Consider the following 17433-nt stretch of genomic DNA (forward strand, 5'->3'; position numbering starts at 1 on the left):
TCGATGCGTACGTCTATGCATCTTTTTTTCCTTTTTCTTTTTCTATTTTGAAAATGAGGGCTTGTGAGGCTACTCTTGAATCTGGATTGATGAAATTGACGAATACAAGGGGGAACATAAAGTCTAAACACCTGATTACAAAGATCTGAAATAATATCAAACATCTCTACAAACTTGTACTCAACTAAGCACCAACTAGCAAAAAGTGCTCTAACGGCTACTTTATTTGCTTTAGAATAGCGGTGACATACCAGAAAAATAACTTGACTACTGCAAAACATAATTACCAATACCACAACTTTCCCACTATGTTGCCGCCGGAAAATAAATCCGACGACACTTAACTTCATCATACCATTAGGTGGCAATGACCATTTAACAAAGTAAGAAACTCGCTGCCTACCTAGAGCAGACAAGGTACTAAAAGTGCACTCACATACGCGAAGCCCGATTAGACATACACAACTAAAGTAGGAACCTATTTCCAACAAAACACAGACAAAAAATGAAAATAAAAGCATTAGCTAAAACAAAAAAACTGGGCACGACTCAACTTTGGAGCCCAACCCTTATTACTAGCCCAGATCAGGCCCATCAGATGTAGGCCCAAAAGAGGAGACCATGAAGGTCAACGATCCTCGCAGCCAACCCCGACAGCACCGTCGTCCCTTCGTGTTCGCATTCCGACCACTGGCACAATGCGACCACCAAGACGTTGCCATTGTTCCACCGATGATGGCCAGCCTCAACCAAGTCTGGAAGCAATCAGACTCCACACGATGCAACGATCTCTCTTGTCATCGACGATCCCAACCCCCAACGACAACATCAACGATGCAAGTCCTCGAACCCGAGCCACACCATGGAAATCCTCTCTAGTCTAGCCACCTCCATCAAGGACACAACTTCTTTCGTCAACACAGACGGAAACTAGGCAACCTCGTCCAACGACAACGCCGTTAGGGCGCGCTGCCGGAAAGAGGATGAAAGTTTTTTTTTCGAAACCCTAGACCTCTCGGTTCTCTCTGTTTTTTTAACTGAAGTACTGTGTATGTCTATGTATCTAGTTTGGGATGTTTTATTTTATTGTGTATATATAACCCAATACTACCGCTTGACGTCCGTTTTTGAAAAAAAAAACTATAAATAAATTCAAATCTAACTGTGTGAGAGTAATTAGGCGATTGTATCAAGTCCTATAAGTCATGGTCTCCCCATAAACATTCATGAATAAGACATGTAGTCAAATTTCTAATATTAGTCTTTTTCTTCCAGATTCAATGGGTACAACGATCCTCCACTAATCGAGCTATTATCATGGTTTCCCATAGAGTAGTTGATCGATCTTATTAATCTCCTGTTAAGAGTTCATGGATTTTTTTCTACACCAAGAAGCTTTTAATGGGGTTGGGGAACTGAGTTTTGAGGCCTTATTCTCAATGTGGTGCTAGAAGTTTCTGAATTTTATTTTTTTATAATCTGATTCGAAGAAAATCTGCATGTTTCCTATTATCTGATCGATTAGATTAAGGATTATTATTTTGTTCCGAGTAGAGAATTTAATTAGGATCCTACTAATAACTGATGTATTGCGTCAACAACTGATATCCACGCTCATGATCACAACTGTTTAAGGAGTTAATTGGTGGCCGGAAACCATGTTCCTGGACCATTTCAAAAGGCAGGCCTCTCATTTTTGGCAAGAGAGATATAAAACTGCTAGGCTCGCGTTCACCGATGTTACTCCTGCCGAACTGTAAGTTTTTCTGTATATAAATTAAAGTTTGTTATTTTGAAGATTCTATGGCTATGTACGTTAATTGATTAGTATATCAGACCGGTCTTTGGTTTAATAGGTTTCCATTTTACCTTTTCCACTAGGTTTAGCCAGTTAATTAGATTGTTTCTCACTGTTAATTAAATCTAGCTAGCCTGTACGTATATGCATGCCATATCGATTCTTTAACCATCACTTGGTTAATCACATTGATCTTTTTCTTATGGTATATACTAAAGAGACTCACCGATTTTTCGTAAAATTAAAACACGAGTGTGCGTGTTACGTAGTGTGCATATGTATTGGTATGTGTAAATAAAATCCTGCATTCGATCTGGTGCAACGTCTGGAGAACTAACTTTGATGACATCATCAGAAACCATGATCAACCATAGTATATATTTGTTGTAATTAATCCTTTGTAAAACAACATGATGCAATTACTCGATCTCCTGGTTACTGGTGAAACAGAAAACAGATCGAACTGCATGTGTTTGGCTCATAACTAACCTGCATGTGCTTAATTTTTCTGTTATATTAACACGATATAATTTAACAATTTGGATGCCATGCATGAAGGTGGGCTGAGGAGGCAACAAACGGTGAACCATGTAGCCCTGATGCTCAGACAATGACTAGAATAGCTGCCGCCTCTTTTGATATGGAGAACTATTGGAGAATAGTTGACATCCTTCACAGAAAGTACGGTACTCTCTGTAGAATGATGTACGTACGCAGATTATTTTTTGTATACAGAAGGTTAATTAACGTATACATACAAATGCATGTAGGTTATATAACGTAGATTGGAAAGAATGGAGGCAATCCTACAAAGCATTGGTACTTCTGGAGTTTTTATTAACACATGGCCCTGTAGACTTTGCTGAAGAATTTCAAGGTGACAGAGAAGTCATCCAAGAGTTGGGATCATTTAAGTACATTGATGACAGAGGGTACGTACTTGCTAACTAGCTTGTCCAGATATCCAGTCGATCATGTTGCACTCTCAATGAGGATATTACACATACACATTTAGACATGATTCTTCCTAATTAAACAAGGGGTTTGAGAAGTTTCACATTCAATCTGGCAAACTAACATGCATGAGACATTAGTTCTATGGCAAGAGAGCATATATACATTATATTCCCTATATATCATGATCAATGATTTTTGTTTTTTATTGTACTTGCTATTAATTCTTCATCTTGATAGATTCGACTGGGGTTCTAGCATGCAAAAGAAATCGGACCAAATACTAATTCTTCTAGGAGGGGGACCGACGCTGAGAGAAGCACGTTTTAAAGCTCTCAAATTAACAAATGAAATCCGAGGGTTTGGAAGTTCACCATCTTCTCCTTCATGTTCAACTCCTTCCTCTGCTTACTCTGAAACACCAAGAGCTTCATCCTTTAGCTCATTTTCTACCACTAGTTCGGTATGGAATGAATTAAACAATGAGCTGACTAGCAAGATTCATCAACAATCGCCAACTAAATCGCAAGCCATGGAAAGCCATTCACGGGTTGGACTGCGGGACAGCTATGATGATCATGATCGTTACGAGAGCACTAGCAATTTCCCTGCAATAAGTGAAAGTAGGGAAGGATCACACATTTGGAATTGCCCTCCAATTGAAGAAAAAAGTTCGTTACTTGAATCAGAAGAAGGAGACGATGGAGACGATGACAAATATTATGAGAAGGAGGACGGTATTATAAGTGGAATTTGCTCAAAGCTGGTTAGTCTTAGTCCTAGAAGAGGGAATGGACCTTATGGTAATATTGGATTTAGGAGTGTTTCTGATGTTGGAATGGAGATGCGGAAGAATAAGCTTGATCGTCAAACTTCGTTTTGGTATTGAAGAAGAGACATGAAAGAATGTTTGCGATTGTAAGGAACTATATATATAGGAAGTCTCATATTTTGTATATGTGATAATCGCATAGACAGAGAACCTAGGAATTAGGAACTTTAACCCATGCATATGTAACTTGAGCTGAAGCTCTTAGAACAATTTGTATAATTACTGAGTTTTACATATATGCATGACAGTTTTAATTAGTCGAATTGTCGATGATGATCACAAGTAAATTTCACCCTTCTATCATCAATTCAAGTGAATAGTACATTGTGGTTCCTCTAGTATTACGTACACCCATTAAAGCAGAATTTGTCAGTGTCATTTTCCCTTGCATATACATCGATGGAGAGGACATGAAAATTAACCATTTTTAAGGAAAAGGACAGCGGCTAAATGGAAATGCTTATCATGTAGATCATGTATACATGCTGTACGTAGTTTAAGTCGTACGATAGGTCGATATCGTCAATATATCAGTATATCACTGACATGAAACCAGAATCATGATTATATTCTCAAATTAGTGCATGGCTGATGACTAAATTGTACTTTCATAAACAAAGTGAAATACCTGCTTTATTAGAAATGCCTACAGAATATGAGCAAAGTGATCAAAGGCATCTATCGATCAGACTCTGACCAAATGACAAACCCAGATTGAAATATTTACTATTCTGGGCATCGGCCCGGTACGGTCCAATAAGTCGTCCATGTCATCACCGAAATGACGCTGAGGTTTGACCTTTGACTAGGGTTTTTGCGGTGGTACGTACAACGACACGTCACTCCTTATTCTACTTCTATATAAACACTAAAACACCCACCAACTTCACCTCAACGTAGAGTCGTAGAGGCTCTCCTCTCTCTCTGCTTGTACAAAACTATAAACTATTGTGGTGTTTAGTGTATAAGCTAATAAGCAGAGGAACTGGATCCCGTGTTTTCTTTCTTTCTTTCTTTCTATCATCCATTTGGATATCAGTCTGCGTTGTTGTTTCTGACGGAGATCGGAAAATATAAAGGATTCATTCCGTTTGTTTATACAAAGACATGACTGTTGAAGAGAAGGTCTCTACGATTGTTTCTCGACGTTCAGTCTCTATTTGTATAAACAAATGTATTGGATCCGTTTATGGAAATATGCAAATAAACAAATCTATTTTGGAAAGTTCGATCATATCTTTCGAGCTATGTATGGTGAAGATATTAGCTCAAGTCTCTCGTAATTCATCTTGCTTTAATTGTTCTCTGTTTTTTTTTCTCAAGGGTTGTTGTATCACTTGAATGTGATGCCAGATCCAATATTCTGTTGTTGTTTAATTTCTTAACTATTTGCTTGACTGGCGGACGTGGTTTGATTGTTGCTTAGGAGTTTGTGAACCACCACATTAGACTACTAGTTGTTTCATGGTGCGTTTGTTTGGATCGGAGTTTGGTCCATCGATCTCAATGGGTTAGACACTCTGTTTTACATGTCGTTCATTCAGGCCTAACTGGGATGATAATGTGTGGTTGTTTATTTGTTGATTTTGTTCTACCTTTGAATCCCGAGTAATCTCTATGGAGATAAAGCGCTATATATTGTTGAAGGTTGTCGTTGTTGCATGTCTCTTTAAGGAACTCTTTTTTATCTTTGGGTTGTACTTGATCATAACTTATGGGTTGTGTACATACCTTGATAAAATTTATTCTGTTATGCATTAGTGCGGTATGGTAATTCAGAAATCTATTTCCTAGAGAATTCCTTAGTATTTGATGGAATTGATGACTGTTGCTCAATTTTGTTGTAGTTCTACTTCGTTATGACTAAAAATTGACGGGGAAAAAGATTTCAGTAGCCTATAGCCTATAAATAGGAGCGTATCACAAAAACTTATATATCCTATTGTCTATATTAATCACCAGAAACCCAGCAACAACCATGGCTCAAACTGCGTTTAAGCATTTCGGCATCGTTTCCGACCCACTTAGACCACAACGTACTATAGCGGAGATGGATATACGTACACTGCAAAAAAACATTAGCAATAAGCAATTAAGCATTTGTGGGTGTTAACCGTGTAAACAACCTCCAAAATCTCACAAAACCCCCCACAAATGTGGCTTGTTCATAGATCCAAAAGTTCGGAATTGATGACTGTTGCTCAAAAATGTTCGGCACATTGCAAAAATTCAATTGCGGAGTGTATAACCTTAATTTCTTATATGATATTATAACACATAAATTTAGCCCAGCCTCTTTTTAATTCCTGGCTCCGGTCACTGTATACGACTACACCTAGTTAGTGAAAACTATTGCACCGACATAATATATATGCTCAGTTGCTCACCATGCCCACATTGTGTTGCATATACGTATTCTGGTTGTAGGTGAAGACGTCCAATGATCCCAGAGTTTCTGCTAATAATACAGAATATGACAGAAGGTGGGTGAAGTAGGCCAACCTTGCACATACAATTATTCATGCACGGTAGAAGACCAGAAGTGTAGAACAGACTAGCTCAGAGCATCAGACCAAGAAACCTCATACCTAGCTAATTAATGTTGAAGACCAGTTGGATCTCTGCACCTACTTGCACAATATATATACTCAACTCAAAATATATAATTGCATGGAACAAAGCCAGAAAAAGTAACGAAGACAAAATAAGATGAAGCTAGCTAACTGCATGGTGTTGGAGAGGAGAGATCTCACATTTAAGAAGTGACAAAGAAAATAAAGCTTATAAGTGGGTGGATAATAACCAATTGTACCGAGACATTTTGTGATTAAAACCCAACACCTGTGAGGTGGCTAAGTTGGGACAATATCGGTACAGTTGGTCCACGGGCCACGCTTATTGCTGTTTAACATGGTATCAGAGCGGGTCTCTCTTCAGTCGCGCCTCCAATCTGTCGTGAGCCCGAGTTGAGTGCCACTTTGTCATGGGCCCAAGATGGGTGCCATTATCATGCCATCGGAGAGTTTCCGATTGGATGGTCACTAAGTGTCGTTGGTTACTGGACCTTGGTTTATTTCGTCTCAGTATGTGTGATGTTAATCTGTCACGTGCATACCTAAAAATTAGATTGCACGTGAGGGGGCGTGTTGGAGAGGAGAGATCCCACATCTAAGAAGCGACAAAGAAAATAAAGCTTATAAGTGGGTTGATAATAACTAATTGTACTGAGGCCTTTTGTGATTAAAACCCAACACTTGTGAGTTGGGTAAGTTGAGACAATATCGGTACAGTTGGTCAACGAGCCACGCTTGTTGCTGTTTAACACATGGAACTCTTGAAATGATCAAATTAAATCCCATTTCAAGTTTGTTCTTATATATGGTAGAAGATTTTAAATTACTGATGTTGCAAGAGATCGATGCCTCGTCTTTGCTTAGAAGAACATCAGTACGTGAAGTCAAATTTGTGTGATTATATATGATTAAGGTGGGAGTAGTTAAATCGTTATAACAATAGAAGACAGGGATAATCCAAAAAGGACCAAGCAAGTTCAAACAAAATGGGTTGGTCTTGGACTCAGCATCCAGAATTTTTTTTCTCGATCTCTTTTCTTCCGCTTTAAGGAATATGATCTTCATGAACTCCACATGTTTTGGGATAGATTGGAGAACAGTAGAGAAACAGCGACTACTAATTATACTATTGTTCATTAGATTAGCATATTTCTTTTGGTTCCACTCAATGACTTTAGAAAAGGGCTCGGTCCGAGCTAGGGACACTTTAATTAATATGCAAAAATCAATAATGGTCATATTCCAATGAAGACAATTCACCTAATATATATATATATATATATATATATATATATAGGCCCCTAAAGACATTGGCCGCTCAATGTTTATCCCTAATCAAAATTCTTGATAAACTTTGCTAGACATTTTCCTTACGTTTATCCCTAATCAAATTCTTCATTTGGTTTTGGACTTTTGGCAGACATTTTCCATATTCTCGTCTTTTATTTCTTCAAATGGTTTGAATCTTTATTAGAAGTACGTGCTTTGCACTAACAAGTCAATGCTTATTAGTTTATTCATAATCCATCTTCTCAAATCTCATCATCTTCTAACCTGAAGAAGAGTGCGCCTCTTGATGTGGGATGATTAAATTCTTTTTTCATGTTGATGATCGATTTGACTATCTATAATGGTTATAACATACTACAATTAATATATTGACTATCATCAAATACTTTGCTTGAACTCAAGCATGGAAACTATTACTTGACCATAAATTATTGATCTATTTTGACCTTAAACATTCATAGAGCCCCATCCCTCATTTCAACTCAAAAGACTCGCAACTTTTGAAGCAAATTTAGATAAAATGTAAAAAAACCAAGCTGCCCTTTGCACCTTCTCATAACAATGTGTTGAATAATTAGTCTTTTATTGCGTGGAAATGAATCTTATCCGTTACCACTTAACTAATTGTTTGATGATAAGACACGTAGCTCATAATAGTCGTTCTTGCCAAAATTAAGTCAAAAATTGAACTCTACTATACTGTACATGGCAAGGTACAAAAAATGTACTGTTTAAACTTATAAATCAAAATTCTCGTCATCAATAAATTTTTTTAAAATAAGTCTTTACAGTTACATCTTACCATACCTCAAAAAAGAACAATTCTTATTATGGATGAAAATTCAAAATGAAAAGTAAGAATCCATCAACACCCATAACATTATGAACTTTTAATTTTCATTTTTGGTAAAAACTTGAACAAAGCAAATCCATTTACTCATTTCTGTCAAGTCAAACCACCTTTTTTGGTTTGTGTTAATGTGTTATTATGTTAATTAAAGACCATCCACTTGCTAACTAGGGAGGGGGCCGGAGGCGGGGGAGAAGTCTCAACGGCACCATTGAAAGAGACATGGGCAAAGTCGTAATTCCCACTATAAACCTCAGTCACATTCAGAATAGTGATACCAATTCGTATCTATACTATTAATAAACCTCAGTCACATTCACATTCAGTCACTTTTTTCATATTCCTAATTCACCCCTACCTTTTCCCACTAGGCCAAAAATCAAAGCCCTTTTTTTCGTTCTTTGTTATAATTTTTGAGAGCAGCAGGGAAATATGGTCTCTCTGGTTTTGGCATCCAAAGACCAAAGTGTACACTCCTTTGGATCCTCTCTCTCTGACTCTCTCTCTCTCTCTCTCTCTCTCTCTCTCAACTAAAAAACCAGACACTTTCTCGTTTGGGTTTCTTCCGAAACATCCTCATCTTTTAGCTCTGAGCTTGTTGTCCTTGTTTTGTGTTCAAAGTTCATAACTTTCCTAAATGGGTCTCTGATTTTTACCTTCCCAATTGTTGATAAAGCTTGGTTCTTTGAGTACCCTTTAATCAGTTTGGTGTGGAGATGAGGTCTTCCACTCGGCTTGAGTCGGCTCTGTTCCAACTCACACCGACCCGGACTAGGTAATCTTTTTGGTTTTTGCCAAATGTATAACATTGGTTATTGTGTTTTGTTGAAGATTTGATTTGGGTTTTATGGGTTGTGTGGGTTATGAACAATGACTTGGTTGGACATGCATTCTTGTTTTGTTTGATGATCTCAGTGTGGTTGTTGTTTATGCTTTTGGGTTTTGATGTTTTGGGGTGTATTAGTCTGTGTGATTCCTTCATTGTTGATTTGTTGTGTGTTGTTTTTGGAGATGTAATTTACAAGTTGCAATCATACCAAAGTGTGCTCATTTTGATGTGTTTGTTTTGATAGGTGTGACCTGGTTATATCTGCAAATGGAAAGACAGAGAAAATAGCTTCGGGTTTGTTGAATCCGTTTCTTTCCCACTTGAAGACTGCGCAGGAACAGATGGCCAAGGGAGGCTATTCAATTATTCTCGAGCCGGAATCTGGTACTGATGCATCATGGTTCACAAAGAGTACTGTCGAAAGGTGTGTTGAGGGAATCGAATGCCTATGTAGTGTTTAGAGTATTTGACACTTGTTTTATCTGCCAAGTTTAACCATGCCAAATAAGAACTGTTGCATTTGATGCATGCATGTATTTATGGTAATATGGACCCAGTTCTTCAGTTTACTCTATTTGTTTATAAATGTAAGAATAGTTCTTAGGGTTCTGATATGAGTTAAACACTTAGTCCTACTAAGTTGTGACGGTTTTCCATGCAATATAACTGCTGTAATAACTCTCCCTAGGATGTGGACATGCTGTACTAATCTGTGAGGTGGCTTGCAGATTTGTTCGCTTTGTGAGCACGCCGGAGGTGTTGGAACGCGTGTACACATTAGAGTCTGAGATTCTACAGATTGAGGAGGCAATTACAATTCAAGGAAATCATGATATGGGATACAATCCTGTAAGTGATATGCGTTGATATTCACTGACCTATGTATGATCATTGCAGAAAATGTAAAGTTCAGTTTCTTTGTGGCAGGTTGAGGAGAATCATGGAAAATCTGTGGACAGCATAGAAGGTAATGTTGGAAAAAGTGACAATGCATATGTTCACACAATTATATCACCGTAACTAAAGCAGCAAATGTTTGCCTGTTTCATTTTTCTTTAAATTTTTGCACCTTTCCATCTTATGGGCACACTTGATGCTGATAGCTCTGGTGGTAACAATTTCCGCCTCTTTCAGTTGCAAAGTGCCCCTAGCTTGTCACCATATACCAAAACCTACTTTTCTTCTGTACATTTTGCTATGTACACCTGTATGGGGTTAATGAGGAAGCTTTAGGAAACTTGCTCGTTTCAGGACATGAGCTTGACTGAAAGTTTAACAATTCTTGTAACTTCCTTTCACTTCAGTTTATTTTTCATATATAGGGAGGCAAAGATTCTGTTTGACTAGATTGGATACTGTGATTGTATTTATACTTTGAAAGACTATGATTCTCTTTTTTAGTTTTTGTTCTTAATTTCTACTTTGGAAGATAATGAAACCAAAGATGATTTTAACAGGAAACAATCCAATCCTAGATTCTAATGAAGAGAAAGAAATTGTGCTTTTCGAGGTGAGTTTTTATATCTTTATAATCTCAGTTAAATCTTTAGTTGGATCAATGTCTTTTACAGGGGCTTCTTTTGATGAATTGACAGGCTGGTTCCCGTAAACCTGAAACAAATGGTTCTACTGCACAAGAGGAGAATTCAAAGTATGTGCCATATGTAGTCTTTAATTGGTGATTGATGTACCAAAATTTGGTTTTCCATTAAACAGGATAATTTTTTGGGTGCTAGTTTTTTTAATTAAAATCTAATTCTATTGTAGAGTTCAACTTCTTAAAGTTTTGGAGACACGGAAAAAGATGTTACAGAAAGAGCAAGGTATGGCTTTTGCTCGTGCTGTAGCGGCAGGTTTTGACGTTGATCATTTGCCACCATTATTATCTTTTGCTGAATGCTTTGGGGCTTCACGCTTGATGTGAGTAGGATTTCTTCTCCTGGCCGATTAAAATATAATTTCGTTGACATAAGATGGTATATCAACATGTGGCAGACTGCATGCTTCAATATTTATTCAATATTGAATTTCAATGCCACAGGGATGCTTGTAGAAGATATAAGGAACTGTGGAAACGAAAGCATGAGACTGGCCAATGGCTTGAAATTGAAGCGGCTGAAGCAATGTCTAACCGAACAGATTTCTCTGCTATGAATGGATCGGGCATAGTGCTTTCAAGTATGACCAACAAGCCAAATGAGTTGGCAGAGAATAATGGGAAAGTTACTTATGTAGGTAAGACTACTCCCTTTAAGAAGGTTGTCCTACAGATAAGTTACTATCATAGTATTATTACTAAATTTGCTATTTTTGAACACGTAACCATTACATCTAGATTTATAATTAGTTAGACTGGATTATCATTATAAAAAAGAAGTGTGAACAGTTCCACTATCTTCCATTACTTTGTTTGTATGCAATGAATCTTGATGTTTTGACTCTGACAAAGCCCCCATCTTTATTCACAAGTAAAAACAATATTGTAGCATTAATTGTCTTGTTCTACTACTATTATTATTTAGCTGAAAGTATCTGTTTCTTCGTCTGTCCAGATGAAAGGCCTTCCTTGGAGCACCAACCATCTTTAGGCCAGTTTAACCATCAGATGTTCCCTCCCTGGCCTGTTCATTCTCCGGGTGCATTACCAGGCTATCCACCGTATCCCATGCAAGGCATGCCCTACTATCAGAACTTCCCTGGGAATGGCCCATATTTCCAGCCTCCTTACCCAATAGAGGATCCAAGACTCAATCAAAGTCATAAAAGGAAACAGAAAAGACATTCCATGGATGGTAGTCCCGAGAATGAGGAATCAAAAGCCTGGGAGCTAGATGCTTCAAGAACAAGATCATCAGATGATACAGATATGGAGAGGGAGTCACGAAAGAAGTCTAGCCGCTCGGGTAAAAAGAAATCAGGCACAGTTGTTATTCGGAATATTAATTACATCACCTCAAAGGGAAAAAATTCTTCAGATAGAGAATCTCAATCAGGTTCTGACTCTCAAACTGAAGAGGAAGATGGAAATTTGCAGGATGGAATTTTGGAGGTTATGAACTCTCTTAAATCAACTAAAAGAAAAGGAAACCACACACAATCTGTAGATAAATATGGTTCAACTGAGAAGGAAGCAAATGGGGACAATTGGCAGGCCTTTCAAAATTTCTTACTCAGAGATGCTGATGAAGACAATTGCAATGTTGACCAAGGCATGTTTTCTATGGAAAAGAAGGTCCAACCAAAAAGACGACAAAGCAACCATGGGGATGATCCATTACTTTCTGGCCATCGACATAGGGGGGAATATCAAGAAGGAAGCACAACAGATGTAAATGACTTTAGTGGAAATGTTAATCGCATGCGGAAGTCATCAAATGGTGATATGTTTATGGTGAGAGAGGGCCAGATGGATCATGGTAGGAACATAAATGGCCAAATGGATTTACGTTCAGAAATAGATGGCAGGAGGGTTGGATATAGGAGGAGTGCCAATGATGATTTTATGATTCATGGACAAGATAGCCAGTCTGGTTTTGTCGGTTCACCTTCCGATCCGCTTGCTGTAAATGGATTTGAGCGTGCAACCCGTAGTTCGGATAGAAGGTCATCACACAACATGAATGATGATGCGTACATAGTACCATTACGTTCAATGTCACTAGACCATGTCGAAAGCAGCGACAGAAATGCTATTGATATGGACTCTGAGTTCCCATCAGAAGACATACCTCATAAGATTGCGGCCCAAGTTAATTATGAGCCAGATGAATTGAGCTTAATTCCCCAGCGTAGTACAGAAAAGGGTTCAACAAGCTATGACCCTGCCTTAGATTATGAAATGCAGGTTCATATAGCTGGTGCTGCTGCTCTGGATAAGAAACATAAGGATGTGGTGAGTGACGTTAAAGGGGCTAAGAAGTCTGACAAGGACAGGAAATCTAAGCTCGTTCAAAATACTTCTGAAAAGAAGATTGGGGGGCCTATAAGAAAAGGAAAGCCCTCAAAGTTGAGTCCGCTGGAGGAAGCTCGAGCCCGAGCTGAGAAACTAAGAAGTTTTAAAGCCGATCTTCAGAAAATGAAGAAAGAAAAGGTTATTCCCTAATTTCCTATTTTTGTTTTTTATTCTGCAAGGTTAATCTAGAAAGATACTAGTGAGGATTGGGTGAATTCAACTTCTTTGGGTTATGGGTTAATATTATCTGTGGTTGCTATAATTTACTTCCCTTTTAACTTTTATTCACTTTAAATAGTAGGAAATCCATCTTATATTGCATGTTCGATCAGATAAGTGTGTAAAAGAACAATGAAGCACAGTCACTTTTACAAGCAGGCGTGCCCATGTCTGACATTAGTTGATTTGGCATATTCAATCATGTAAAATGTGGTACATAAAGTTATGAAGCATAAAAAGTACAAAATGTGTCGGTTTATATTATTAGTTTTACAGCTTTATATTCAGACTTTGGGTCGGTTTTCTTTTGTAGGAAATTATTGTTGCCTCAAATATGTGTTTGAGACATTTAAATTTAAGAAGAGAAACCAAAGTCACAAAATTAAGGAAAAAACAAAACCGAAAAGTGATGTTAACATCACTGCTTGTTTGAGCGCAAATGTTTTAGATCTGTAGTCTCACCATATCTGTTTCCATGTCATATCTGTTCCGTGTTGCACATTGCTTTCCATTTCTGTTTACATGGTTTATTATGGAAATTTGCTACTCGGTTTTTTGCAAGCAATCTCATCTGGTTTACCCATGCCCTTGCGGTCAGCCATATAACAAACTTGCGAGAGGGAGGATGATAAGACATTAAGACTTGAACTATTGATTTCAGGAAGAAGAAGAGATCAAACGACTGGAAGCTTTAAAGATACAGAGGCAAAAGAGGATTGCTGCTAGAGGCGGTAGCATCCCAGTTCAGTCACCATTGCCCTCACAGCAAACTAGGAAACAAGGGCTGACAAAGCTATCACCAAGCGCTCACAGAACATCAAAATTTAGTGATTCAGAGCCAGGATCATCATCCCCCCTGCAAAGGTTCCCCATTAAAACCACGTCTATGGGTGGCTGTACTGATTCTCAGAAAACTACTAAATCTAGCAAATTGAATTCTGGAAGCCACTCAGCTGGAAACAGATTAAGCCGGTCAGTATCTTCATTGCCTGAAAAAAAGAAGGAAAACACCGGTGTTACAAGTGATCCCAAGTCATCTATGGCACGAATTAGAAGATTATCAGAGCCTAAAATGTCTAACAGCGCTCCTGTTTCTACAGTGAAGCCACAAAGCACTATAACGGTATCGAAGCCAAAAGCATCTGATGGGTCTGAGAGCAAGAAAATATCTGCTATAGTGAACTATGACAAAAGCAAGGCTGCTAGCCTCCCAGAATTGAAAATCAGAACATCCAAGGGATCAGCTTCTGCACAAGGCACATCAACAGTCAAAGAAACAATCCAGAATGATATTTTAGTGAAACCTACCTCTGGAGGTGCTCAACTGAAGAGGAATGATGACAAAAGCACGCATCATAGTGATAAAGATGACAACCCAGTAATTGAGAAAACTGTTATGATGCTTGAGAAACCTACCATTCCTCTTGTACATGCACCTGAACAAAATTCAGAGATTGGAAAAGGACAGCATGTTCGGGAGAAAACAAAAGTGGTATCAGATTATGCTGCTATTCGAGCACCAGTTTCACTAAGTACAGTAGATGCGGTCGATAGAGAACCTGTTCATGAGCTATTACATCAGCGGGTTCAATTTAATGAGGTACGGTTGGTCGATGACAAACAACTTGCTTGAGCTTTTATACCTTTAATTATGTCAACTGCAATGGACTATTTTGAATTTTTTGACTAAAATAACATGCGTTAAGTGGTTAACCATGGTGTCTGACTTGCATTTGACGATTTTACTTGCAAGTAATCATATATGTCTCAAATCTTGCATACTGCAAAACTTGCGACCTGATGAAAGGAGGAGATTCATAAGGTTTTCTTGTATGCAGTCTATCTATATATGGTTCAGTGCTCCCACCTGACATAATGTTGTTGTATGTGCGCGAGCCACTTACTATTCTAGTTAATTTGTTATTTGAATTTATATATTACATGCCATAGCATCAGAATTTCTGAAATTCTGTTGTAAATTTAAGGTGGGACCACTGTACCAAGTTCACATATTTCTTTTTATGCACATCCACGTATAAGTGTGTATTTATATATGCAAGGCCCTTCCACTTCAACTGAAGGTTATACATAGATATATCTTTCCTGGAATAGTAAATCTTTTCTACTTGTATAATTGTGGGGATCAACTTTGCGTTGTTGTTGTGCTAATCTTTCCTGGTAGTCTAACACTTCAGTATACGTCTTTGGTGGATAGGCCCCTGAGGATAATACAGAGAAAGAAACACCAAAGTTTTTTAGCAATACTACCGTTGATAAACCATATCAAGCTCCTTATGTGGGGCAATCTTCACTGGAAGATCCATGTACCGTGAATTCTGCGTATGGAAAAGCACTCTCAACAAGCTCAGAAACCATGGCAACAGGCACAGCAATTGTTAAACCATATGTATCCGAGTCTAGTTATTTGAAACTAGAAAAGATACCAGAAACTGTTGAAAAGCCCCAGGTAAAGGAATCATCGAAAGGGTTTAGACGGCTGTTAAAGTTTGGAAGAAAGAACCATGGCTCATCATCAGGTGAACCAGATAATGCGGGAATGAATGGTTCTGAAGCAGATGATAATGGCACGAACACTGTGTCTTCTAGTGAAGGTAACTTGCATTAAACCCAGAACACCCATAAACAAAGACATATTGATGGTTTTTCACATTCTTTATAAGTTTCTATAGATTGTCGTCTCTGTCAGTCACATTGAAAGTCATGTGCTTTCTTCAAGGTCGTTAATCTTCTATAACTCTCTCTGTAGTGGCATGGCCAGAGATTATGTTAACAGGGGAACTGGCTGCTGGGGTCATACATTGTTATTTGATTAGAAAAAACTGGAGTGCATTTCTAAGTAAATACTGTTCTACAGATTTTTAATCACGTAATAGCATACATATTCACCTAACATTACTTGGGTTATCTACACAATATGTAAGAAAAGCTGTAATTCAGGACAAGAGAAACAACTTAGGGTGTTTTCTTCAGTTTTTGTATTAAAATAGAGGAAATAGACACAAAATAGAATTTTCTTTTTTTGGAGAGAGGACACAAAATAGATTAATTACATTTTGATGGTGATCCATGTAGAGTTGCACTCTTTGATCAGTCATATAACTCATGTTTTGTTTTAGAAGGGTTAATGTTGTGAACTGTCTCTTCCCTCTCATACAAATAAGTGAAAGTACAATGCATTTATAGATTATATATTTTCATACTGTCTCCTGACACCACCAGTGAGTGCTAAATGATCACATGTAATCTTAATTAGTTTTCAATGTGGCACACTGGCCCGAAAGGCCTGATTCATTTTCTCGTGACATCCGTTTCTTCTCTTTTTGTATTATCTAGGCTCTTTTCGGTTTTCCTTCTATGTGCTATTTGTAAAAACTTTCAGTTGAGGCCTAGAGTGTTATAAATGAATTGATAATAAGTCCTTACATAGTTAGATGAATTGACAGCCATTTTTTGTGCTTATGATCAGTGTATACTTTAAAGAATCTGATATCTCAAGATGAAACTCCTAATTCCTCTACCACATCAAAGGGTATGTGGTTTACAATTCAGAAACATGCTTTGCTTCACTTATTCTTTCTCTTTCGATAATTGTGACAAATGAGTTTCTTTTATATCATTACAGGTACAGGTTCTCGCCACTTCTCCTTGTTGTCCCCATTCCGAAGCAAAACCAGTGAAAAGAAGCTGACAACATGAAGGCGTAAATGCTTACAAATTGGAAGATTCTCCGGTTTAGTATGTGTGAAAGTTATACCTTAGTTTTGTTGTTGTAGCACTTGCTTTGTATATTCATGTTCGGGTTGCCTGGCGAATGAGTTTGTAGTTCCCCTCCTGCTTCATCCAAATGGTTGCAGGGCTTGACTAATTTTTTTTTGTGGAAATAGTTTGCTGGAAAGGGGATTGATATATTCCACCCTTGGATCTCACGTGAAAATCCAAGGTTCAAGTAGATTTCCCAGAGAGCAATCACTTATAAATTGGACTGCAGATTGCTCCTGCAACTTTTCGATGGTCACCCTTTAAAATAGGTATAATTTTCGAGATTAACCATTATCGTATGCTATGTTAGACTACTTGTATGGCTTGAAGTAGCAACATTACATGTTCACTGCCTA

The 17433-nt window shown here is 37.9% G+C and overlaps 3 protein-coding genes across 3 annotated transcripts in view; 2 read left to right on the forward strand and 1 right to left on the reverse strand.

Moving 5' to 3' along the window:
• The window catches only part of LOC126789913 (casein kinase 1-like protein 10), a 308889-nt gene that overhangs the window by 15183 nt on the left and 276273 nt on the right, over positions 1–17433 (reverse strand). The gene's annotated exons all lie outside the window — the stretch shown is intronic.
• LOC126789919 (epsin-3) lies at positions 1659–3641 on the forward strand. The gene is made up of 4 exons (XM_050516000.1): positions 1659–1756; positions 2357–2479; positions 2569–2730; positions 2993–3641. The coding sequence occupies exons 1-4, from the start codon at positions 1659–1661 to the stop codon at positions 3639–3641; spliced, it is 1032 nt and encodes a 343-aa protein (XP_050371957.1).
• On the forward strand, positions 8789–17371 carry LOC126789903 (COP1-interacting protein 7). The gene is made up of 13 exons (XM_050515979.1): positions 8789–9072; positions 9371–9550; positions 9855–9975; positions 10054–10093; positions 10584–10636; positions 10722–10777; positions 10894–11046; positions 11168–11361; positions 11679–13216; positions 13959–14897; positions 15513–15909; positions 16785–16847; positions 16941–17371. The coding sequence occupies exons 1-13, from the start codon at positions 9014–9016 to the stop codon at positions 17012–17014; spliced, it is 3867 nt and encodes a 1288-aa protein (XP_050371936.1). The 5' UTR covers positions 8789–9013; the 3' UTR covers positions 17015–17371.

The sequence above is a fragment of the Argentina anserina genome, chromosome 4 (assembly GCF_933775445.1).
Source record: "Argentina anserina chromosome 4, drPotAnse1.1, whole genome shotgun sequence".
Classification (NCBI taxonomy): domain Eukaryota; kingdom Viridiplantae; phylum Streptophyta; class Magnoliopsida; order Rosales; family Rosaceae; genus Argentina; species Argentina anserina.

What these genes read in the sequence shown, in the direction of transcription:
- LOC126789919 (XM_050516000.1), top strand. Translation starts at nt 1,659, where the DNA reads ATGTTCCTGGACCATTTCAAAAGGCAGGCCTCTCATTTTTGGCAAGAG. An exon ending in GATGTTACTCCTGCCGAACT is followed by an intron (nt 1,757 to 2,356) that starts GTAAGTTTTTCT and finishes CCATGCATGAAG; the next exon opens with GTGGGCTGAGGAGGCAACAA. An exon ending in GTTGACATCCTTCACAGAAA is followed by an intron (nt 2,480 to 2,568) that starts GTACGGTACTCT and finishes AAATGCATGTAG; the next exon opens with GTTATATAACGTAGATTGGA.
- LOC126789903 (XM_050515979.1), top strand. Translation starts at nt 9,014, where the DNA reads ATGAGGTCTTCCACTCGGCTTGAGTCGGCTCTGTTCCAACTCACACCG. An exon ending in CACTGTGTCTTCTAGTGAAG is followed by an intron (nt 15,910 to 16,784) that starts GTAACTTGCATT and finishes GCTTATGATCAG; the next exon opens with TGTATACTTTAAAGAATCTG. An exon ending in TTCCTCTACCACATCAAAGG is followed by an intron (nt 16,848 to 16,940) that starts GTATGTGGTTTA and finishes ATATCATTACAG; the next exon opens with GTACAGGTTCTCGCCACTTC.